At 39.8% G+C, this 26,058-nt stretch overlaps 1 protein-coding gene across 1 annotated transcript in view; it reads left to right on the forward strand.

Annotated features, from left to right (window-relative positions):
* thsd7ab (thrombospondin, type I, domain containing 7Ab) overlaps positions 1–26,058 on the forward strand; it is a 137,133-nt gene that overhangs the window by 56,339 nt on the left and 54,736 nt on the right. Inside the window, exons 5-8 of the mRNA XM_067600170.1 lie at positions 5,008–5,163; positions 6,456–6,659; positions 11,188–11,382; positions 15,352–15,598. Of these exons, the coding sequence (XP_067456271.1) occupies positions 5,008–5,163; positions 6,456–6,659; positions 11,188–11,382; positions 15,352–15,598 (802 nt within the window). The remainder of the gene's footprint in view (positions 1–5,007; positions 5,164–6,455; positions 6,660–11,187; positions 11,383–15,351; positions 15,599–26,058) is intronic.

The raw sequence follows: 26,058 nt of genomic DNA on the forward strand, positions 1-26,058 counted from the left end.
CTAAGCAAACTGTTTTCTCCTGCCTCCAGTTTTTATGCTAAGCAAGGTTAAACTCATCACTCTCACAAATATAAGAGCGGTATCAATCTTCTCATCTCATTCTTGAAAAGACAGCAAATAAGTAATGTCTCCTAAAGCTTTTCTTTTACGTGCTTCAAAAGCCTAAAAAGGGCAAGGCACAGTCTGAGCTGACGTTAATTGTCAGCTCTTTCTTCATGAGTTCCAGCTACGATGAACAAAGATTAAATTACGGCAAAAAAAAAAAAAAAAACTCACTGTAGATAAATCTGTCACTCTGAAGTTGAAAACACTGGAATCAGATTTCTTTTCATCCCTCAACACCAAAGTTTCCGACCTGGTGGGATGACATGAGCACCAAAAGTCACTGTGGCTTTTATTCATAAACCATGGGTCTGATTCATTCGTGTCAAAAAAAAAAAAAAAAAAAAAAAGAACCACAAACAAAAATTATCTTCCACTGTCAGTCAGACTTAAGATAATAAAAGACAGAGAAACAGATTTAATCACATTCTTAAAGCATTTAATTGTAAACAAGCCTGTGTTTTGAGGCCCAGCTCTCTGTGGCCCCTCCTGCTGTTGCTTTTGCATTAGTCTCTGTCTGTCTCTGGTTTGCTGTTTCCCCACTCTCTCTCTTCTTTTTTTTTTTTTTTTTTCCGTTTGATAGTGCCTGTGTCTCCCCGGTGTGTGCGTAGCTAATAGCGCTATCTCCCCCCTGTAATTGCAGCGGGTCAGACCCAAAGACAGCAGAAGCCTAGTGTCCCCCCTCTCCTCTCCATCACCTTCCAGATTACAGGTAGGTGTTTTTAGTCACGCTGATAACGAAGCTCCAGCCTCTCCCACCGGTTTTTTCCGCCTCCCAGGTCTCTTGTTTTTTTCCTTTTTACGCTTTCTCTCCTCTGCCTCTGTCATTGTCAATCTCCAATCTCTTCCTCCTCCTCAATCCCTTTTGACTCCTCTCCTCCTTTTTTCTCATCGTATCTTCTTTCCTTTTCTCTTATGTCATCTTATCTCTCCTCTCCTCCTCTCTATCCACATCTCCTCTCTTCTATCCTCATCTCATCTACTCTATCCTTGTTTCTTCACCTCTCCGCTTCTCTGTCCCCTTATCTCTCCTCACCTCTCCTCTCCTCTCCTCTCCTCTCCCCTCCTCTTCTTTCCTCTTCTCCTCTCCTCTCCCCTCCTCTCCCCTCCTCTTCTTTCCTCTCGTCTATCCTCTCCTCTTCCCTCCCCTCCTCTTCTCTCCTCTCGTCTATCCTCTCCTCTCTTCTCTCTTCTCCCCTCCTCTTCTTTCCTCTTCTCTCCTCTCTTCTCCCCTCCTCTTCTTTCCTCTTCTCCTCTCCTCTCCTCTCCTCTCCTCTCCTCCCTCCTTGTTTCCTGCCATCTCATCTACTCTATCTTCGTCATGTCTCCTCTATCCTTGTTTCCTAACCTCTTCTCTCCTTTTTTGCTCTTTCCTCGTCCTCTCTCATTTCCTTTTCGTTTTTTCTCTCCTGTCATTTATTCTTGATTTCAGTCCTCTCCTCTATCCTTGTTTCTTCACCTCTCTTTTTCTCTGTCCTCACCTTTTTTACCCATTCCTCCTCCTCTCTTGTTTCCTCTCATGTCATTTATTTTCAGTCCTCCTCTCCTCTCATCTCCCCCTCTCTACCCTTGTCTCTTCACCTCTCCTCTCCTCTTCACTGTCCTCTACTTTTTTACTCTTTATTTCTCTTCCCTCATTTCCTTTCATTTCCTCTCCTGTCATTTTTCGCTCCTCTCCTTGTCTCGCCTCAACTCTCCTTTCCTTAAATTCTCATCTCTTCTCCTCCGTCCTCGATTCCTCACCTCTTCTCTGTTCTCTCCTTTCCTCCCTTGTTTCATTTCCTCTAAACTAATTTATCCTTGTTTTCAGTCCTCTTTCTTCCTTTGAACTTCACAACGGATCACAAAGAAAATAAAAATCAGTCTGAAAAGAAGGAATTCAATTTGATTTTAACAACAAATCAAAGGATCTTCGCTACACTTTGATGCTTTAGATTTATGATCACGTTAAGGGTTCACAACATACAAACGTGTGTCCTCAACAAAACCTCAAATTACTAGTCTTTATTCAGAGAGTTCAGCGTTGTTGCCAAACCCAACAAAGGGACAAGTAGAATTACAACAAAGTTCTGCATTCTTACATAAAAAGCCGGGCAGAGGAGTCGAAGCTTTGAAGGGACTGAAAGAAAAACTTTGTTTCCCCGGCAAACAGAATACGGATAGTTAGACATGAGACGGTTTCCGCTGCAGTAAGGCACACTCACATGAGGGATTTTTTTTTTTTTACCATTGTCAGTTTAGTACAATAGGAAATGAACTCACTGGAGAAACACGCTATAAAATGGACTCATAAAGAAGCAGAATATAGAGAAAGTTGTTTTTTTTTTTCTCCTCACTTCATCACACAGAGACCAATACTCTCTTGGTCCTCAATTTTGTATTCACAAATGGATTGATGTTTAAAGATTGAAGTCAGTGTATTTCCCCAATAAGACGTGGATTAACGGTGGCTCAGCAAACTCGGTATTTGACTTTCAGTGTATTTGTAAGAGGAATTAGGCATTTTGCATTTCAAAAGCACCACTTGCCTTTCCCCTGTACATTTCTGAGGGAATTATGATTCAGCTCTCCTGACTATGTGAGACTTTAAGCTCTCAGATGTTTTGTAGGAACAGTCGGAATATAGGAAATTAAGTGCCTCAGGTCGAACATGTGAAGAGATTTTGTTTCTGTGAATCATTAAATATACTAAACGTATTAGAAACATATCATTCAATACTTGAAAGATGGAGCTCAATGCATCCTCGTACTTTGCAGAGAAAAATCTCAGGATATGTTGTTTTTTTTTTTTTTTTACTGATCATCGGTTTCACAAAAAGTGGATTTCCTTTTGGGGGAAGAAAAAACATTGTAATATCCCAAACAGACACCATAACAGATGGTTCCAGTTCAGTCTTTCACAAGTCTTCAGTAGCATCAAACCAACCAATCAAATCAAACCAAGTCTACTTGCAGTAACAGGTGCTGATGGAGCACTGCAGTGTCATGAGTTGATTACAGAAGATGAAAACAACATTAGATAACAAATATCAAAAAATATATTGATTTGAGAAAAAATGAGCCTAATGTTATATCATCTTTTGCAATATTTTGTAAAATAGGACTCTAAATATCGGCTTTATCTTTGATGTTCACTGTAGAGTTTAAACCTTTAATGCATTGCATACATTTTCCAGTGATATCCCCTTTTAAAATGCAACTCTTGAACCAACAGTTGATTTAAATATTGAACTATAGAAACTGTAGTTTTAATTAATCTTTAGGGTAACAGCTTCTCTTAAGTCTGTCTTACTAGAAATAAACTTTTTCTATATCTGTATGTTTTTATACTGTTTTATACCAGTTATTCATTGAAAAATATATAAGGAATTAACAGTTGTGAAATCTGATTCATATGCACTGCACAGTTTTACATGTGTGCTTTGTATGTGTGTAGCTATAAAGGAAAAGAGGCTCAGAAGTGTCAGTCAGAGTGTGGAGCTCCAGGCAGGAGGGTTCGGCCTGAGTGAGCAGGACTCACCTTTATCAGTGTCCTGTAGGGCTGGTGGTTTAAAGGAATAGTTCAGCATTTTAGGAATTACGCTTATTCGCCTTCTTGATGAGAGTTAGATGAGGAGATCGATAATACTCTCCTATCTGGTCACTAAATATGAAGCTCCTGCCAGAGTTAGAGGAGAAGAGGAAATGTGAGAAACAGCTAGTCTGTCAAACAAACAAGATATAACATGTCAATCAGGGAGCTTTACAGGTGTTGGTAGACAGATTTTGTTATTATCTTTGGACAGTGACAGACTAGGTGCTTCCCCCTGTTTCTAGTCTTTATGCTAAGCTAAGCTAACCAGCTGCAGGTGCTTCATATTTATTGTACAAGTATGAGAGTGATATCAATCTTGTCATCTAACTCTCAGCAAGAAAGCAAATTAGCGTATTGCCCCAAAAGGCCGAATAATTTAACACTCATACTGTGAGCTGTAAATGCCACTCTCTGGGGTTTAGTCTGACCGGAGGCTCCTGTCAAAAGTCAAAAAAAGTCAAAAGTCTCCTTCTCTGTCCCCTTTATTTCCCGTCAATCTTCACCTTTCAGTATCAAATAAAGACTCAAAAAGGGCGAGAAACAAAATTCTCGCATGAACAGCTCCGGGAAGATACGGCAGCCTTACCGCTGAAATGACACCGACACCAACATACATACAGCATGTGCATGCATAAATGCATAAACTCAGGCTTCACCTTCAGAAACTCCACATATCAAATTTATTTATCGTGGCACGGTTCAGCAGACATGTAGAAATGTATTCTGCACGGTTGTCACAGAGCTGTGCCCCCGCATGGCGATAGCATCTCTCTCATTTTTATTTCGACAAAGTTCCTCAGTGGGAGTTCAGACAGGAGCGCACTTACCAATTGCATCATGGTAAAGCTTTTCTAAATCCAACATGGCATAACTAGGGAATGTAGATGCCAAATTACACCTTCATGGAATAAACATGAGCCGAGACACTGTCACTGTTCTCTCACACCTTTAGTGTTGTATTGTTGTATCCTTCCTCCTGTCTCCGCTGAGAGTCGGTGGGCAGGGCTCCACCATGCTTTATGTTGCTAGCACGAGATAATCATTGCTAATTTATCAACCTGACATGCTAACAGGGAGGTGATAAACAAAACAAAGGAATAATAGTGTCTACTTCACAGGCATGTTTTGTTTTTTTTCTCATCCGCTCTCTGTAGGGACTCTAATGCCAGGAATACAAGTAAATAAGCATTTTTCGTGTCCCTTGTTGGTGTTGATTGTAATATGCAAGCACATAAAGACAAATCAGAATAGGATCAAAGAAAAACAGGTTCATTTTTTTTCTCTCCCACTTAATATGCGTTCCCTTTTTTTTTTTTTGCTAATTCTCTCAGCCTCCCGTCCGGTGGAAAACAAGCTGTGTGAGGGTCCCGTCCCCAACAGGTCCCAGCTGTGCCAAATCCCCTGCCCCATTGACTGCGAGGTGTCGCCGTGGGGAGCCTGGGGGCCATGTACCTTCGAGAACTGTGACGATCAGGCTGGAAAGAAAGGTAAGTTTAAAAGTGTTGTGTGGCCACTTTTTTAAAAATTATTATGATTAATATGTCAAAGTTGTTATGTAACATTTGTTTAATGCAATAATAGCCACTATTTCAGGCCAGTTTTGTTTTTCTAAATAAACCCACCCACTCTTACCCCCTCATATGCATTAATTTCTTTTTTGGCTCTACCGAAGATGATTAACATGTTGGAAGTAATTTGCCCGTCATCTGTCATTCCCTCCTCCGTCTGGCGCTGAGATAAATTCTGACAGTTTTTCTTTGTGAAACAACGACATCTTCCCTTGTTCCTAGTTCTTATGTGTTTTCCAGTAATTATACCAATGTATTAAAAAAAAATAATGTGGAAATAATATATTATCATGCAGTATTTATCTAGACGCTCTCTCCCCGGAATCAACCCAAAATAAATCATTGAAAAAGATTCGGTGCTTTGTTTTTACAGCGTAGTAAATGCTGCCTAAACTCCAGCCAGCCTTTATATTGTCTTTTTTAAGAGAACAATATAATTATTACAAACATTATTATTGAGTCTGAAAGCATTCATTAACTTGCAATCTTCATTACGGTTTAACTACGGAATATTATTATCGTTTTTATATTAGCTATAACCTTACAAAATAGCTTCAGAGCATATAACACTGACTAGTTCATGATTGAATGTCTCTAGTCATAGCAGGTCGTTGTTAAAAGATATATAGGAAACATATTATCTCTGCTAGTGGACCTGCAGCCACACTATTATTACATTCACAGTATACTACATGTGCCTTTATTATATCAGTATGTAGCAGCTGCATCACCGGTACACTTATAGTCTGGATAGCAAAATGACAGTAAAATGTTCATGCCATATGCACTTATGAATATAACGTGATATACTGTATGTGAAGGAGCGTTTAAGTGATCAACGTTGTGTTCACTGAAGCTTATAAATAATGTCAAAGGCTGATTTCTGCATGACTTGGCTGATTGGTCACATGTGCCATTACCGAAGTGAGAACTCACTCCGTACTAGAAAAAGATGGGGCAGGGTGTAATTTCTGGCAGACTAAACTCTGTGTGTGTGTGGGGGGGGGGGGGGGGGAATCAGCAAAGGTTTTCTCATGTTCCCATTAGTATTAATGAGCTGTCTCAACAAATCAGCCATCAAGCCAAACCAAGATAATCATGAACATCTATCATACACAGGAGAGAAAGTGATAGATTCGGTGTGTTATTCTAAATGTAGAACAGCTCATTTTCTCAAGGTTTGTCACTTGTGATGACTTTTTTTTCTGCAGGTTTCAAACTGCGGAAGCGACAGATCACCAACGAGCCTACGGGAGGGCCTGGAAACTGCCCTCACCTGGTGGAGGCGGTGCCGTGCGACGAGCCTAGCTGTTACGACTGGCAACTGGTCAGCCTGGATCAGTGTGTTCCTAATGATGAGAAGACGTGCGGACCCGGCACGCAGCTCGCACAGGTCCGGTGCATCAACAGCAACGGTGAGACGGCAGAATTCAATGTCATTTATCAAATAGACGATGAGATGTTACTGAGCGCGTTTGATGAGCTGCGCAGCTGTCAATTAAGCTTTCACAGTTTCTGGTAGGTATTTGTTGACTGACATTATCAATCTGGTTCCCACTTGCTACCTATCTACCTTTCAAATATGTAGTGCTTTCGATCCTCCACCTTCTACAATGAAAAAAGTGTAGTTGTGACCTTGTGTGGAAAAATCCTATATTTTCAAGGTGATCTCTCCACTGACCCTCCAACTAGAGCTGCACAACTCTGTACGTGAGGAGATCTCCATGACTAGACTTGTGAGGAGTCCTCTCTAGACTCCTCTCTCTCTCTCTCTCTCCACACTCTCTATCCTGTTAAACTTCTCCTACTTTAACGCTTGCTTGATTCAGCATTGCCGCCTCTCTCACGCTGTCTCTCTCATTACAGTCTTTCCTTCTGCATGCACAATTAAACCTTACTCACACTAAATCAAATCAATCCTCCGTGGCGCTGGGTCTAGAAGTATCTCGCGCCCTTTGCCGCTCCTGATTTTTACTGCTACTTTTTATTACTGTAAATCTTTAATATAAGGGGCGGTGGTGCAGAGATGATTTGTGGACATCCTGTTGCCGTCAGGTTGTGGACAAATGTTAGGCAATATAAGCTGCAGCACATCATCGGTTTTTATTTAGTCGTTTTTTTTTTTTTTACTCGCAAGGTGTAGATAAAAAACCATGTTTATTTATTCTGTACGTAAAGTTAGAATGTGCTGCAGCTGTGGGAATCTCATTCAGTCCCAAATGTACTCAGTAAATCTTCATTTTATGATGCGGTGCAGTGACTTTGTTCACATATTCCCCGCTAGAGAACTTGATTTGTCCTTCTAACGTCTCCCACAAATCACAGTTCATGCATCAACTGCAGACATTCAGTGAAGTTCCAGTGGATACTCCCCTTGTACTGCAGGAGTAACAGAAACTCTGCACTTTTCTTTCTCCCCTGACTTCGGTTGATTGATCCCCCCCCCCCCCCCCACCTCCATTCCCCTCATCTGATGAAAATTGATTTGTTCTGTTTGGATTTTCGCTCCGTTTTTCGCCTCAGAGATTTTTCACTGCAATGCTGGCTGTATATTTTCTCCGAGTGTGTCCCAGTCATAAAAGAAAAGGCCACACAGCCGGGCCCCAGACAACAACCGAAGGTCGATACAAATGTTATTGAAACTGGCTATTGATATTCCCCATGCTGGCTGCCCTGCCCACTTAGGCAGAGAGCTGTTTCTTCTCTGCACACTGAGCTTGGAGGTTTTCCCCCTTCATAGTGGGTGTGCTATTCATTCATGTTTTCTCTGTGTGAGCCTGAAAACTGCTGGGGTCCCTTGTCACTTCTTATTTTCATGCCTTCTCGGTTCAGTCATGATTGGTTCACTGCATATCTGTCAAAGTGACATCTTAATGCAAAGTCAGGCCCGGTCTGACTTTTGAAGCTCAAGTGATTCTCCCCTGCTTGAAATTGCAAAACCAACCATTGAAAGGCTTACGTTTTTCTGGGTGTATGCCGCGCTTGCAGAAGAAAATATTCTCAGCTTGGTTCATGGCAGCACATGAAGCAACACAGACGAATATGTGGGTTAACATAATCCACTTATGGCTGATGCTAGGAGCTCATTAATAATACATGTACGCTAGTGTAAAAATGTGGGAATCCCACGAGAATTTACTTCCTCCATGTTCGATGCCACTCAAGTATGGAGATGGGCCAGTGAGTGAAGAGTGCATCAATATGAAAATTCCACACATAATCCATAAATATGGTCATAATCAACTGTCATGTCAATATGGGAAACACAAGTGAAATGTTTGAATTATTTCTGTGGTGAGGCACAGCTTAGGTAAATCCAGGAATATTGGATCAACCCAGAAATATCAGTCATGTCGCTGGTGTGAGTGCAGTTGGCTATTTGCGGTGCTTGGTTGAGAGATTTTTGATGCATACGGATTCATTGATGCCATCTGTGATGAAACAATATTTGTACAAAACAAATCATGTTTTGCCCTCTTGTACAGCAGTTACCATCACTCTCTTTCTCTTCTCCATAATAAATCTCGATTACCTAAAGCTGCACAAAGCAACTTAACAGCCTGATGATTCCAAAGGGCATAAAAAAAACACAGTTTTCTCATGTGAAATTAAATTTTTATTACCCTGAAATCTTTAAAGCTATAATATGTAACTATTCTGCATTAAAATGTCTGAAAACAACTAGACCAATGTTATATATTTTGTTGAGTTGTGTACTTACATTATCCCAAATGTTTCCAACAACGGTCTGTTTCATTTGGTCGCCTGTCAATGGCGTCATACCTTGTCTACCAAAGAGTATACGCGCACAAGATGCATGCATCAGTGTTGTGATTGTCCACCACAATGGCGTCTACCAAAGAGTATACGCCTACGAGATAATATGTCAGCGTTGTGGCCAGAATCTGTCATAAATTGACTTTTATTCAGTTTTAAGCCACATTTTTGTGATAAATTTTTAGATCTTGGTTTTTAACTGTATCTTTTAACCAGATGAAGGATTTTAGTCATAAGACATCTGGATCTTAAGTTATCAGAGAAACAAGCTGAGCAAACGTTAGCAGCAGCTCGTCTAACAGCCCCTCCTGGACATCCTGGGCGCGCCAAACAACGTCGGAGAAACGACGTGAAACTGCTTTATTCAGTATTTTTACCTGTTTTAACCACCAGGTCTGTTTATTCTGGAGAGGAGGAAACCTCAGCTCCCAGTAAAAACATCCTAAATAATGAACACTGTAGTAATACTAACCAGGAGAAGCTGGTTGTTTAACAATGAAGACAACAACTCCCATCATCCCACGCTACTTCACGACGTCATCAAACTCCATCTTTTGTTATTGTTTTGATATAGAGACCCCTAGCAGCAGAAATTATATATTGTGCATTTAAATGAGATTTTGGTAAACTCCACAGAACATCCTCATGTTTGCAAACCCGACCTGGTCTATGATTGCTTCATACCAAACATCAAAAGAACAGAATCAGAAAAGAAAAAAGATGAATCACTGGCACAATAAATTCAGCTTTTTCTTGGCAGACTACTTGCTCGCTGCTGGTTAGAAAACATTTTGTATTGTGCTCTTATAGTATGTTTCAAATATTCACTTCTTGTCTGCAGATTTCTTTCTGGTTTCTATACCACAGAGACAGTATGAGGCGATCAAAGAATGCCAAGATGATACTTGTGCCAGTTTTGGAAGATATCCCTCCCGAGTTGTCTTACAGAGAACAGACATCTTAAGAAAACAAGCACGTTGTCACAATTTGAGATGGATTGTGTGCTTGACATTGCGCCATCAATTAAGACACACAGCTGTTCATCTTCTCAGCTGCTCCAACATCTCTGTTCTGAAGTGTGGTGTTAGGGCGATAATGGGATTCTTGCAGTGAATCTTAAAGACTTCAAGTTTATTCTCATCACTCAAGTTACCACCAAGACCGTCCTCAGTTGGCAAGTAAACTTTGGCACATTTATATATGTATGTCCTCTCTCCTATGTTTGTTTTTTCCTTTGGTTGTTTACATATTTTCAAAAATGTCCCAAGGAGGATGCAACAGCGCTCGCAAACACAGTATGGATTTCATTTGGGGTAAACAGATCAATACAACAACAGAAAAAGATGACATTTCACTTTGAAATGATGATGAATTTACATTGCAGCAGAAATATCAACTGGGTAATAAAGAGGTGCACAACACTCATGGGGAAACAAGCATCAGTAATTGCCAGAAAGTAAAGAAATGTCTTTCTTCCCACTGTTTCAAATATTCCCTCTTTTGTTTTAATGTAATACTATCAAGTTTCTGAGTAACAGAGTTTACCTGGAAACATATGTCATTTTAAATAATAACCACAAATCCTTCTGCAAAACAACTGTTTTGACTTTAATCACAAAACTTTACATTTTTTGGCTCTATTGCTTTGAACTAAACACAAAGGCTCGGAGTCTTTGATGCTATGGTTGTTGCTAAGGTTGTTGCTAAGGTTGTTCACGTTGTCTACTCATGTATTTTGGATCGGATTCAGGCTCAAACATGTATGGGTGTACTTGAGAAGTTTATATTTTGAGTGAAGAACAGGAAAAAAGAAGCAAAATCCCTCCACTGTAGTACTACTACGTCTGGAGCTGGCCGAAGTCTGCCGAGGGGCGGCTTCCAGGAACTAGCCAATCAGAATTGAATGTGCTCATCATGAGGGAGGAGCTAAAACAGCCTGTTTCAGACAGAGGCTGAACTGAGGGGCTGCATAAAAGGCCAGTATAAGATAAATAAGGAGTTTTTTGAACTGTAAATCATGCAAAGATATTCCTGTAGAGCCCTACAGTAAAAATATAGACCTGGAAATGTGCATGATATGTCCCTTTTTTAAATGCAGCTTCAATCTATCCAGGTTTCCTTCCTCCCATGTTTGATCCTGTTATATTCTGTAACTTGTTTCTTCAGGAGAGGTGGTGGACAGAAACCTTTGCTCGTCTTCCGCGGCTCCAGAGCCCGTGCCCTGTGAGGTGCCTTGCTCCAGGGACTGTGTGCTCAGTGACTGGACACCTTGGTCCACTTGCTCTCAGACCTGCTCTAGTAAAACCATCGAGGGCAAACAGATGAGGACCCGCTCCATTCTGGCCTACAACGCCGGGGAAGGTAAGTCTCCACCTGCTGGCAGTCTTCTGCACCATGGTGTATAAAATATATGTAGATGAGGCCTGGATATTGGCTTAGTCATGGCCTTTCAAGTTGTCCTTTGCTGTCACTCACTGAATGTCTGGATTTCACACTTGTCTGCGTGTGCATTTGTCCTTATCTCAAACATTCTGCTTATCTGTCCTGGTGATTATTTCTGTTGGACTGTCTCATTGCCTGACACTCACTTTTTTTTTATCTATCTGTTTCTAAGATAATTTCTATGCATATGCTTGTTCTCTGTGGTTTTAAATCTCTGTGTGCATTTAGGTTGTCTGTCTTTCTTTTCTTTTTGTCATGTCACCAAACATTTTCCTTGTGTCTTATCTGGATGTGTGTGTTTTTTTTTTTCTCACAGTCACTGCAATGGTTGTGGCATGGATTACAGTGATGGAGGGTAACATTTGTAATTAAAGTTTGCTGGTAGCTGTTTTAAACCTCTAGCTATGTGTCTACACATAACAAAATGAAAATTGTTAGCTTGTTTAGAGCTCAAAAAAATGTAAACATACATATATCATAACAGCTGCAGGGAACTTAGAATTGATTGAGAGCTTATTCAGTCATTGTACTACAGTCAACCATTAACTGTAGTACACAGTTGACTATGTGTGAAATAGCTTGATTGTTTTAGCTGTTTTTTGTTGTCCTGCAGTAGTTTTAGTTAATGTACTGAATCTTTCACATGTCACATTAACATATTTAATATCTGTATTTATTTAAGGTCTTTCACGGGTGCCAAAGTTTCCAGAACTTTTTGGTAAATCTTTGATTAGACTAGAAATATAGTAGCTGTACTTGTAGTAGTTTTAGATTGGTTGAGGAATACACATGAAAATGATAGGAGGCCTGTACGACTCAAATTTTGTGAACTCACTTACTCTCTAACAATACCTGAAAGAAGCTTTGTCTCGCCACCACAGGTTTCTCCTGCAGAGTAGATTATCTGATTAGATTTTTAGCTCCTTGAAAGATTTTGTAGCTCCTGCATTGCATATTAATGAAGAAAGAAAAGTAGTTCCTTGAGACTACAGAAACTACCCAGAGCTTTAAGATACAGGGTTCATCTTAATATGCAACCCCCAATGTCTGCTAATTAATACAATAATAAGCCAAATTAATGACCTAGTTAGCATAACTGCTTACATTTAATTCCATGGTGATGTCGGCAGGACTTAAGGAGGCCCGAGTGCCTCTTACTGTTTGACACCCATCAATTGAACGGTATCCAAGATGCATGCTCAATGACTCTAGCTCTTTATGAATTTGACAGCAAATTGTAATTTATACTGCAAACATGAATACATTTAAATAACTCAAATATGCTGATTTTATTTGTTACCCCATCATGTGGTTTATGTTTCCTGTATCCAAGGCTGCCTCACATTTTCACCATTGTCAGACATTCAGCTTTTTCTAGGTCATTGTTCATCAACAGCTCATGCTCATTTGAGGCACCATGTCATGCTAGTGTTGGGGCTAGCATTGTTGTTAGACAGCTAAACTGGCATGGAGCAGTCAGGAGGAAGGAAGTCATTCTCAGTTACTATTAGGGTGAGATTTGTCTGAGCTGGCAGTCTGTGATTCAGGACCGACTGTGTGTACACCACCGCTCATTATGGAGCTGGCTCTCTGTCAACTCAAACCGCGAAATACAGGTGTGGACTCACAGTCCCGCAACGCCTCTCAATCTTTGCTGAAAGCCCTAAGTATTGGCAATTACTCTAAACCGGAGAGAGCTCTCTCAGTCCGACCCAACAACTAACTGACTGACTGCCGCCTCAGAAGAGAAATGAGAGGGACCGGCACAAAGAGAGCGGTAGTATGGGAATGGGGGGAAAAAAAACAATAGATGGATGTTGTACACGCTGGAGTAATGCATTAAAAGTCTGACCTGTGACTTGCAGTAGGAGTCAAACTATTTCCACTCCTCTCGTGGGCATAAATAGTCAGCGGAGTACAGGAATGCCAGCGTAAGAGCACATATTCGACCTTTAGTGAATCAGATCTGTATGTCTGTAGTCTTCTCTGGTTTTTGTGTTACAAACATCTACAGTAAAATAAAAATAAAATAGAAATACCAATGCACACAGATGAGAATGAAGAAACATTTTATTAACCTGCAGCTCCAATATAATTAACATAGAATATATTGAAATTAGATACAGTACATGTCAAAATGCCAACATTAATGTAAAATTATTGCTCATGTAGTCGGATGGTGTTACAACAATATAGTTTCTGCTGTCAGATTGGTTTTTCCGTTTTATTGTAACTCTGTTAGAACATTTTTGTTAATATTTGCCAAACAAAGCTTATGACAAACATTTGTTAATGGACTCAGTTTTGAACAGATACTTTATTATTGGTAGAAAAATAATGTATGTACATGCATTTATATGCACATACCCGAAATATTCAAATTTGGCTTAGAGTAATTTAAAAAGGTCAAAAGATTTATGGGGAAAGTTATCTATATTCAGACTTGTGCTTTTCAGGAGCTTAAATAGATTTGTAGGCAGCACCTTCAGAATATTGAAATCATGCATCCAGTTAATACTTCAATACTTCAGGCTGGTTAATATATTTATTACACAGCTGAACTGCAGGAAAGGTCCTCTTATGTGTATGAGTGTAGTTTTTATACAGTAAGCCTCTCGGATTCAGGAGTTTAAATATTGAGTTTACATATGAAGCTGCAGCCAGCAGATGGTTAGTTTAGCTTAGAACAAAGCCATGGCCAGGCCAGGCTCAGTTACTTTCTTTGTGCTATGCTAAGCTAATCTTTCCAGCTAACTTTCCACCAGAAAGCGAATAAGCATATTTCCCAAAATGGTTGAGTACTCCTTTAAAGCAGCTCCTTCCTCGAGTATACACCACATGATGAAAATGCATTTACACATCTCTGGTCTGGAGTCATGATATGTCTGCTTAGCTTGTTCTGCTGCTTTGAGGCAGCAAGCTATAAACACAGCATTTGCATATTATCTCCTCAATAGTTAGAGCAGATTGTTAGCAAATAGTTACCTATTTACAAATCCAGCAGACAGAGAGCAACATAAGCATTCACTCAGAGTTGTGGCTATGCGACAAATGTAAGTCAAATATTCACTCTCATTTTAGCTTTTTTTTTTTTTTTTCTCCAACAACTCCTGAGGCAAATATCTGGCTCTTTAGCTGCTTAATGCTCCACTATGTTCACCAGCGAGTTTCTAACTTTGTCTGTGTGTTGTTCGGTGCTGGACAGGTTGTGTGCGGTAGGTTTATTAGAGCTTTTGTGCAGAAAACTGCTGCCTGCTGCAACTGGAAACAAGGTCGGTGAGGGTGAACCAAAATAGTAAAGTTACAGACCGGAAAACCAATAACAATGAGCTGAAAGATTATAAAAAGCTCTGTTTAGCTGAGGGGAACTGCAGAGTCGGGTGATAATTCTCTGTGGGTTTGTTACTACGAGCAACTTCGTTCACATTACATGTAGTCATTTAATCCATTGGTAAAATAAGAATATCGATTAGTGCAGCTTTAAAGGTACCCTGTTGAGTTTCTGACCCTATAGTGGTGCCATGTAGCAGTTTTAATGATTGAATCCCTGTTTTTTTTGTGTTGTGTATGAGCATGAGGACACACATGCACGTGGGTGACTCAATAAATGTTCTCGCCAATAGTTTTTTACTCTGATCTACACGTGGCTGTAATGAAGAAATGCAACAATACATAAACAAACTCAGGGTAGAAGTAAACTGCAAGTCAGTAAACATGGATGTAAACAATGCATGATCTAAAATACTTTTTAAAAATCAGATTCGCAAATGCTTTATAAAGAAGGAACTTTCGTGCCCCCCACAGGGCAGCTTTAAATCCTCCATGCACGAAAGAGCAATTTTGTTTTCTCACACTCTCAAATTTTCATCTTCACTTTCATCTTCTCAGGTGGCGCCCTGTGTCCAAACAGCAGTGCCCTTCAGGAGGTGCGGAACTGTAACGAACACGCCTGTACGGTGTACCACTGGCAGACAGGGCCTTGGGGGCCTTGTACCGAAGACCCCTCTGCCGTATCCCTCAACACCTCCATGGGTGTCCGTGCCAGCGGCGACGGCCAAGGTCCCTGCTCCATGGGACTGCAGACTCGCAAGGTCATCTGTGTTCGTGTCAATGTGGGACAGGTGCCACCGAAGAAGTAAGTTATTATTTGCTTCTTTCAAGCCTTTCTTTATGTTCCCTGTTAAACCAGTGGTGTCTGGGTCTGGGCCATACACATGTGTGCAGGTTGTTTTTCTAATGAAGCACTGCAGTAGAAGATTTATTTAGACTTAGTGGTTTTTTCTTGCCTTTCTGATTTTCAGGTATACATAACTGGAATCAACTCATGCAGTATTATGTTGGAATGAAAATTACTCACTTCTCCATTGCACAGCGATAAAAATCGACTGGCTTTGAGCAATCATTCTCAATCATGTGCCATCGAGATCCAAGAGTAGGCACGTTTTAATTTCAAACAATTCTCTACAACAGCCGATCTCACTGATTTGGACTCCTTCATCCAGAAAGAAGAACCTAATCAGTAAAATCTATGTAGAGCTGTAGTTCAAGGAATAGAAGAGAGTTTTGGTTGTCTTTTAATGTGTGAAATCATTTGTTAAAGAACCTCTTTTGTTTTTGGTTGTTGCTTGATGAACACAGAAAAAGGTTAGAGGCATTCTTCAAGCAAAAATTTAAAAAGGCTTTCTTACATAGCTAGGTTAAACAGTGATCTGTGAGCATCTGTTAGGATGAGTGAGCGAATAGACAACACATTAAGTAATTTGTGTTTATTTGAAAGGACATCGCTGGTAGAATGTACATGTATGATACATTCAGATATTTGTATGACACTGAAAGTCAGAGAGATTAAGAAACAAAGTAAGAGTCAGACTGATGAGAGAGACAGCAGTGGTGGGAAGCAAAGTGACAGCAGGAGAGTAAAGTGAGTCAGAGAAAAAAAAAACAAGGAGACGCTGACAGAGCTGGTAAGTAAGCTGAGCAGACTCTACGTGAAGTTAACTCCCAATTCATATCTTCACTTCGCAGGCGACCACAGATAAATAAATAATCTCTCCGTCCCTGAAAGCCTAATTAACCCTGCCGGTTTGGGCGCTGGTAATTTCTCATTGATGATAATGACAGTAATTAAATGGGATTGATACTTTAAGGCAATTTAATCATGACGCAGATGAGAGACAAGATGTTTGTGGTTAGCTCTGAAGACCACACTGCATGATGCAAAATAGGCTGACGAAATGACTTTTAACATCTGCCAGAAAGTTCGGCTCGAGCCTGGTGTCAGTTATGCTTGACTGATTCGCTCGGCAACAAAAGATAAAGGAGTAGATCTGATTGTGTCCAATTTTGTGGAAAAGAAACCCAAAGTAGATTGATTTAATCCTTTTTTAAAAATCAAAGAAAAGGCCTTCTAATATCTGTTCTCTTGTGTTAAGCCATTTTCAAAATCACAAGCCGTGTAGTTATTCACTCTAATTTAAGACCAGTAAATGCTTCTCCCTCCTGTCTTACACCTCCCAAGCATAGTTATCAGTGAGAAGAGGATGGGAACATACATTATTTAAAGGGTCGGAGTGCATTGTGTACAAGGCGAATGTGATTCATAGTGAACGCCACATTATAAAATGAAGATTAATGTCCAGTTCAATGGCGGCTGGTTCAGCAGCTGACCCAGACAATGCAGCTGCACTTATTGGGTTGCAGAAGAGAGGTCGAAGTCCAGGATGTCTTTTATCGTACGTATTTTATTTTTTTAAATCTACACTGGCAAAGCAGGAGCGGGAAACAAATACAAGCTCAGCGGGAGGGGCAGAGGCGCCAAGGGTAATGGCATTGAGTAACTGACAAAAAGAGGTTTCAGTCGATTTGCCTCCATTATCTTTTGTTTTCACTGGTCAATAACTTTATATAATCAAGTTTCATTTGTAAAACAGGGCAAAAGAACAACATGTAACAGTATCTCTAATGAGGAGAGAAAAGTGGACACCCAACAAGCACCTACTCACCCACTCAGTTGGTGGTTATTGTTTACTGGCGTCAGCTGAGTCGTAATGTAGGTCACACACTTCATTTAAAATATGCCAGGAGTTGTTTGACATTTTCAACAGTAAACAACACAAATGGTCAGACTATCAGACAGGTTGTTAACAAATCCCAATTTTCTAAACCACTAGTTGAATTGAAAAATGCAGCATTAAAAGTCAAATTGTCGACATGTTAGATGTTGAGGAACTACTTCATGGTTCAACTTTGACCTGCTGCACTTCCTGTAGTTGTGTGTGATTGGATTTTTTACAATGCAGGGTGCAATTTTGCTTCCAGGTGATTGGATTTTGATAATGTGGTAAAACTTGAAATTTTGTTTGAGACACTGACACAGTGCCCAGTTGTTGCTTCAGTGCTTGCTTGTATGAGGATGGAGCCGTCTAAAAACATGTTTTAGTCTGCCTAGTCTGATTTCCGGTGATCTTATGAGTATTGTTGTACCTGCTGGAAATATTATTACTCTTTTCCCAACATTTCTGGGATTTCTCACCATGAATAAAATTAGATTTTAAATACAAAACAGCAGATACTTAATCATAAGAAAATGATTTCTTTTAATGTTCAGATGTTATCCTTTCATATTTGTCAGATTATGTTGAAGCATTTTTGTAGAAAAACAATTCGTCTTAAAATTTCCCAACCTTGAGGTGGAAAAAACACACTGGTAACAGAGGATCAGAATCAATCTGATCCTCATGTTTTTCAGCATATTCTCTTGAAGTTACCAGTTTTAATCCCTCTGAGTGGATACAGGAGAGTCTATGACCAACTCAATACTGTCCTGAGGTTGTATTGTGTGTACTGACGAAGAAGGAAAATCTATCACATGCAATCATTCTGTCATGTTATCTCAGTGGTTTAAGGAATCATAGAATTGTTCTTAGGTATTAAATTGCAACGATTTGGCAATTTTATGCTTTCAACATCTACTTATTGAATTCTGCTCTGTACTCTGATTCAAGGATACATCTGATTAAGACACTTGTTGAACTGCAGCGTTTCCATTTACAGATTTTATACATTTTCTTCTAAATAATATTGAACCACACAACTGAACTGCAAGCTGCCATTTTAGCATGAAACATATGTGACAGAAACCTGCAATTCCAGTTATATTACTGTAATAACGTTCAGTATATAAGATACATATAGGGACAGAGACGTATGAACCTAAAAACACGACAAAGTAAAAATGGCTGCTATAATTCGGACCACAGAAGACAAATGAATGTGTCATCACAGCCTCAGTTTCCTTCTGCCTGGAGGCAAAAGCACAGAGTGACAGGTACTGTGAGTGCTGTCAGACAGGAGTCCGTCTCCAAAGACTATGAGGCCTCTGTTCACAGGCCTTCATGGACCGGTGGTGCTGTCCATGGTGCTGAAGAAGCTTCCCTGACTCACTGTCTATTACTGTGTCTTTTTGAAGGCTCTCTGGCTGTTGTAACCCTTCAAAGATGTTGTTCAAAGTCTTGAGGTGGATTTTCCCCGGGCCACTGTTACTGGCAGGGGTCCAGTAACAGGATGTAAGCCAGCATGTAGACTTTCAGTGCACTGCAACAGAAAGAATCTCTCAGGGTGTAGAACATCGCTCTTTTTTTATTTTAGCCATGAACGCATAAAAGTTTTAGTCGTTGCCCACACACACACACACACACACACACATACATACATACACACACAGGAATAATTTCAAGATCTCATGGGGAAATGACTTTGACTCCTTAACTTGCAATGACAAACACTGCCACAAAGATGAGTCCTATTAGATTGATTGCCAATTAGCCGCATTTGTCAGATGTAAAAAGGGTCTGGCAATCAGCACTTTGATAAGCAAGTTTTCAGAGCAACATGACACAACTAACAGAGCTCGAAGAAGCCGTATCATCTGTACTCAACATGCATGAGCATCAGTCAATAAATAACAAACTTAACTTATTTAATATGTCAAGGGGAACAGTGAATAAGATAAACAGCAGTCAGACATTGATAGTATCAACAAGGATATGATGGGCGTAGTGTATATATACAGAGCAAAAGCACATCTTATTAATATTCAGTTAAATACGACACACAGTGGCAGCAATGCTTGCAGTGGCTATGTAGTTATGTAAAAATTGTACTCTTAAGCATGTTGTAGTGTTTATTTTGTCTAATCCTATACATTTGACAGACCACAGTGGCATTTGTCTCAGGCTTTAGGATAAAAAACTTTGCAGACTTTGCAGTCAGGACTTTGATAAGGATTCTTTTAAATAAATAATTAACAGAACTCCAAAAAGGCCAGATCAACTGTGCTCAACTTGCAGGATATCTGTAAAATACAGTATATGTGTATATATATATATATATGGGGAAAATGTAATCACAGTGTATACCAAACACAGACAAACTGCATCAGGGGTCAGAAGTTGACACTAACCAACGTGGATGCATCTTACAGTATAGAGAAAATAAGACACATATTACTTGCGGTGTTTGCAGTAGTGATTTATAGACGGGTGCTAAATTAGTTCAGTGTTGTTCCACCACAACACAACAGATTCTGTGTTCCTCTGCTCAGTTTCTCCGAATCTCTTGATCTCTACTGGAGAGTTTAACACTGTTTGTCCAAAAGATATTCACTCATTTGGTGTTTAGATTAGAGCTGCAACAGTTTTTTTTTTTTTTTTTTAAGAAAAACTACTAAAATTCTCTGGCTCAAACCTCTGAATATTTTCTTATATCTTCCATCATATTAAACTGAATTTCTTTGGGTTGTGGACTGTGGAATCGGGACAAAACATTTAAGGATGTCACCTTGGGCTTTGGGAAACAGTGATCAACATTTTCTGACATATTATAGGCCAAATGACTTATTGATTAATTGGGAAAACAACTGACAGATTAATCGATAATGAAAACAATTGTTAGTTACAACCCTAGTTTAGATGATGGTGGTGGCGCTGTCTAACATGTTACTTCAAAATCTTCCATAGGAGTTCAATGGAGTTGAGATCGGGGTGACTTTGAAGGCTGTAGGATATGATTCACGTCCTTTTCATATTAATAAAACCATTCATTGAGCCCTCAAGTCCTGTACGGCAGTATCTGCTTACTCTTATTTACTTATTTTCTCAAGTTTTTCCTTTAATTTGTCACCTATGTGTGGCTGTGTAAAGGTTGTGGTCCTTGTTTCATGATGTGTTTGTTATTTTGTCCGACCCTATTATATTTGAAAGGACAGGCTCCAGGGTAAAAAAAACACACTTGTGGATGAAGCTGATGCTTTCAGTACCTGATTTGCACATCTCATGACCAAAGCAATGCTATAAAGATTCAACAGCTCTGTTTTCCTGGCCATCTGTATCTAAGAGGCAGTATTTCCTAGCCGGTACTCAGAAGTGACTTGATGTGCTTGTTTTTTCTGCCCTGCATGTCTTCATCTGGCACAATCCAACTGGCAGGTATTCTTGATCAGTGCTCCCATGAGATCCCAACAGAACAAACAAACATGGCCGCCTGCACCCTCCATATGCAGATGTGCCCTGTCTCATTCACAGATGGATCTGAGCTGTCTTCCTCCCGCAGCCTCAGGCAGTGAACCTCACAGAGTGCATGTCACACACACACACACACAAACACACACCCATGCAAACACACATACACACACACATATAAATTCTGACTGTCAAAGCCCAATAGAAACAAGACACAGCAGAGACAAATATGTCAGTGCCTCAGGCTTCGGCTGCTATCATCCTATCGAGAAAGCTGTTGTGGTGTGAGGGAAAAAAACAATAACGTCTGCTTATTGATTCTGACAGTCTGTGTGCTGAATGGTACCAAATGTGTGTTTGTATAATCACATTGATGCTGTGGAATTTCTGAAAAAGAAAACTGTATGATTCATGGTTATGATGTTAGACAGTAGCTGTATTAAGCCCAGTCAATCATCTCCCTGTCGTGTTTTCTAATAGAGGCTGTGTTTACTCCCTGTTTTTGACTGTGATGGATAGCTAAAAGCCCTCGAGACGGAGGCCAAAGACACCACTGAAAGGGTCCTTGAAGAACTGCAACGGTTTTATGCTAAATTAAACAAATGATGTTCTTGTTTTGTAGTCCGTAATTTTGATAATGAAATTAATTAGGCCTTATCTTTTCCCACCAGACCTTGTTTTTTTGTGCGTGTGTAGACACTCTTAAAACTACTGACAGTTCTTTGCTTTGAATCTCCTCTCTTGATCCTGCTCAACCATCTGCTCATTTTTCGAAAACAAACTCTCACTGAACAGATTACTCAACGCGCTAATAGCAGCAAGCAAAACATAAGCATTAGCCTGGCTGCTCGTCTTAATGTTGTGCTCTGGGACAAGCTCCCAGTGCCATGTTGTGTACGTCTTCGCCTCGCTACCAATCATGACATTTAAAGATCATTATGAGATTGTGACACTGACTGGAACCAGCAAGTCGGTTAAACCAGATGCCCTTATTGGATGGTTTCATTCATTTCAGTGTAGTGCCTTTCACACAGTGATAAAACATACAAGTGAACTGTTGTGACATAAAAACAGAAAAACCTATAATAGAAATGTGTGCAGTTGGGATAAAATACCCTGAGCGCTTTGTAAATAAACATTTATTCCTCAAACAGACAACAAAATCAATGTGACAAGCTAAGATAAAATAATTGAATATTAGAGACAAAATGACAAAAGGAGACATGAAGGAGGAAAAACAGTGGAATGACAAAATGAATACATAATAAAAAATGCATAAATGACAACATTACATCTAGCTTTCACACCCCCACGGACAGAGTCTTCCAGCCAAGCATTGTGCTGTAAGTATTCTGGCTGGTATTGTGTTCTGCCAACAAACATGGCCTGTTTTTTCCAGAAACTGGAATGTAATTGAATTTTAATCATCTAAATTTGGATAATACCCATAATTAGTCTAAAAGGGGAACAGAAGGGATAATAAACTTTATTTATATAGCACCTTTCTTAACAATGTTACAAAGTGCTTTACAAAAAGGAAATAAAACCAGGCTTGGCAGATAAAATGAGAATGAGGCCAAAGGACATGAGCACAGAGAAAGTGAAGACAATAAAATGAGGATCAACTAAATAAAAACATATATCAAACATTTCCAAAAGCTTTCACAAAGAGAAAAGTTTTCAGAAGAGATTTAAAAGAAGGTAGAGACTTTGTGTGTCTGAGTTCAGTAGGCAGATAGTCCCATAGTGTGGGATCTCTAATGGCAAAAGCCCGATCACCCTTAGTCACAAACCGTGACCTGGGAGTAACCAGCAGGGCTCCATCTATTTCTCTTAATGGCCAAGAGGGCACATACCAGGTCAATAAATCAGCCATGTATTTAGGAGAAAGGCCATTTAAGACCTTCAAAGTGAGCAATAAGATTTTTAAATCAATGTGAAATCTAACAGGGAGCCAGTGTAGGGAGGCAAGCACAGGGGTAATATGATCATGCCTCTTTGTCCCAGTAATAAGTTGAGCAGCAGTGTTTTGTACCAATTGGAGGCAGTGGAGGGAGCCCTGGCCGATACCCGAGTAAAGTCCGTTCCAATAATCAAGCTCAGAATAGATAAAAGCATGTACAACTTTTTTTAAAATCAGGAATTGATAAAAATGACGTAATTTTAGGGATTATCTTGAGCTGAAAAAAACATGACTGGACAACATTTTTGACTTGATCGTCAAAACAGAGGTTAGCATCAAATATTACCCCTGGAGTCCTAGTAGCCTGCTTTAATATGGCTCTCTCTGTAGAGGGAAACGTGCTATGAGTCAACCCATTGACCTATGTAAAACACTTTAAACACACAGGTTGGTTACAGCAGGGATTATAGAAAACACAATTAGGAGTGAAAGCTATGCTGGTCAAGATTGTTTCATAAAAAGAGATGAAAAGTACCATTCATGATTCAACCTATCCAACTAAATCTAAATGTAGGTGTCAGACATTAACACTTAAATGATAGCTTCACAATTTTACAGGTCTGTCTTAAAACAAGTCAGGTGCCTATATATATTGCTCGCTGTAATCATTCCTCCTGTTCATACTGGCCATTAAAACATCGCTTCCCAATGCCCTTTCAATGTAAGTGATGGAGGACAAAATCATCGAGCCTCCTTCAGTGCAAAAATGTATTCAAGACTTTATCACCGATATGAAGCTTCATCTGTCTTGCATTACTCAAATCAAGCAGATAACCTCCAAAGTTAGTCTTTTTAGAAAAAAAAAAAAGCCTTTGTGTTTCCACGGACAGTGTTTCTTTGTTGAGCTGCAGTGGAAGGATAGTAACAAAAAGAGGGATTTTTTTCTAAAAAAAAAGGCTGTAGCTTTGGAAGATATCCACTTGACTTAACAAAATTGGATGGCTTAATCTTCATATAAGCTTCACTTAAATATTTAAATATCTTTTTGCACAAAATAAGGACTGTGGATTTTCACTTACATTGGAAGTGTATTAGGAAGGAGTCTAATAGCAAGTATGAACAGGAGGAATAATTATAGCATGCAAAACCTGTTTCAGTGTTCATATGGGAACCTGACTGTTGTTTTAAGACAGACATGAAAAACCTCTCCTTTAACTGCCTTTGAGAAATGACCATCCATTCAGTAATTTTTTATACCCACTGATACCCGTTCAGGATTTCCAGGGCCTTGGGCCAGCCCCAGCGTGCAGATCACCAGTCGGTAACTGGGTTAGCACATAGACGAAACACAGTCACACTTCACTTTTACGCCTATTGGCAATTTGGAGTCTCCAGTTTACGTGACCTGCATGTTTTTGGACTGCGGGGAAAGGGAAACCCAGAGAGAGTGAGAGAGAGAGAACATGCATAGCCTAATCCTAACTCCACCCTAAGGACCAGGGCCGGGATTCCCAACCAAGACATAGTATAAACTTAACCATTACTTGAACCTTAAGTGTTTATTAGTGAGCTACTGTCGTTTAGTAAATGATCACAAAACGACGGTAACAATCTCAATTATTAATGTGCATGATTTGTTTAGATTATTGACATAATTTTTCAAATCGTTCTCTCTGAGATGACATTTGTAGCCACATGCATGTGTGGTTGCGGTGTGCAGCCTTAGTAAAACAGTAGTTGATCCAGAACCACAAGTCCTCAGAGTGAAATGACAAAATGGGTCATTTATCACTGTCTTCCAAAATAACCCATCAGAGCGTTTTCTGATGTTTCCTATTATCTACAGGACAGCATTGTTAGTTAGTGCCTTTCAAAATGTATATGACTATTGCAAAAAGTGATTCATATGACTATTTAATGATCTGCCAAAGCTATGCTTGAGGTTTGGTTCGAAGGAAAGAAGGTTTGGCTGCAAAGATTTGGGTTTGGGTTACAAAAACTACTTGGTTAAGGTTAGGAAAAGATGGTGGTCATGGCTGAAAGAAACCAACATTAACTCCTGGTTAGAGACAGGATATGAACTAGGAATGGGCGATACCAAACTTTTTTAATTTGATACGATACTGATACTTTTTGTTACAATTTTAATGACACTGATACTGATAATTTCTTAATTACTTACTTACTCGTGTTGCTGCTTCTTGTCACAAATAGTGCATCTTGCTGAAACGCTTCCTGCCACTCTTTCACAAGTTCGATGCAGAAGTGTGCGACTGTGCACGTTTCTCATGTCACACAGTCATGTGACACGGGCCAGCTAAACATGTCAGAGCTGTTTATTGGCACAAACATTATACAAAATTACTGAAAATGTTTGGAAGTGACGCAGCCACCCACGTTTTATATTTATATAATTTTATCATCAATATTGTTTTAAAGGAGTCGATACCAAATGAGTAGCGTCGAAGTATCGATCCCACAGTATCGATCAGCTCATCCCTAGTATGAACAGTGATCTTTTGTGTACAAGTCACATGCTTTGTACGCCCAACCCTCCACCCTGACCTCCTCCCTAACAACATAACACCACTTCCATCTTGGCCACTGAGAGACAACTGTCATAATTCACTTGACCACAAGAAGTCCCTAGTCTTAGCAAATCATAAACATAAGTTGTTTTAGGTCTCTGAACAACCAGTGTTGTCTCGTCACAACATTTGCTTGTGTTTGTATGTTTGTGTGGACGCTGGAAAGGTGAAATCTAAAGGCAGGCAATCTGCGCTTCTGAAATTGGTCTTTTAGTCCTCTAAGGTTTAGTTTGCTATGCGGAGCGTGTTCTTCCTGGATCAAAGGCAGAAGTCAAACTGCATTTTTAAACCGTGGTGTTTTATCTAAATAGGAATATTGTTTTATTCCCCATGTCCTTTCAAGATCACACACGAGCGGTGAAGTGTAGCTCATCCTCAGACGTTTCTCATTTTTGAGTAGTACGGGGAGTATAATGAGGTCAAAGGTTTAATCCGTACTGTCATTGATCTCTTGGGTAAACCAAGAGTCACAACATGGCACAGCACTGGCTCAGGGCTATGATCCCTCCCTCATGACATGATAGTACATTTACATTTACAGTTGGTATCACTTGCATAGATAACAAACTCATATTCTCTACTACAT

Source organism: Thunnus thynnus, chromosome 10 (genome assembly GCF_963924715.1).
Source record: "Thunnus thynnus chromosome 10, fThuThy2.1, whole genome shotgun sequence".
Taxonomy (NCBI): domain Eukaryota; kingdom Metazoa; phylum Chordata; class Actinopteri; order Scombriformes; family Scombridae; genus Thunnus; species Thunnus thynnus.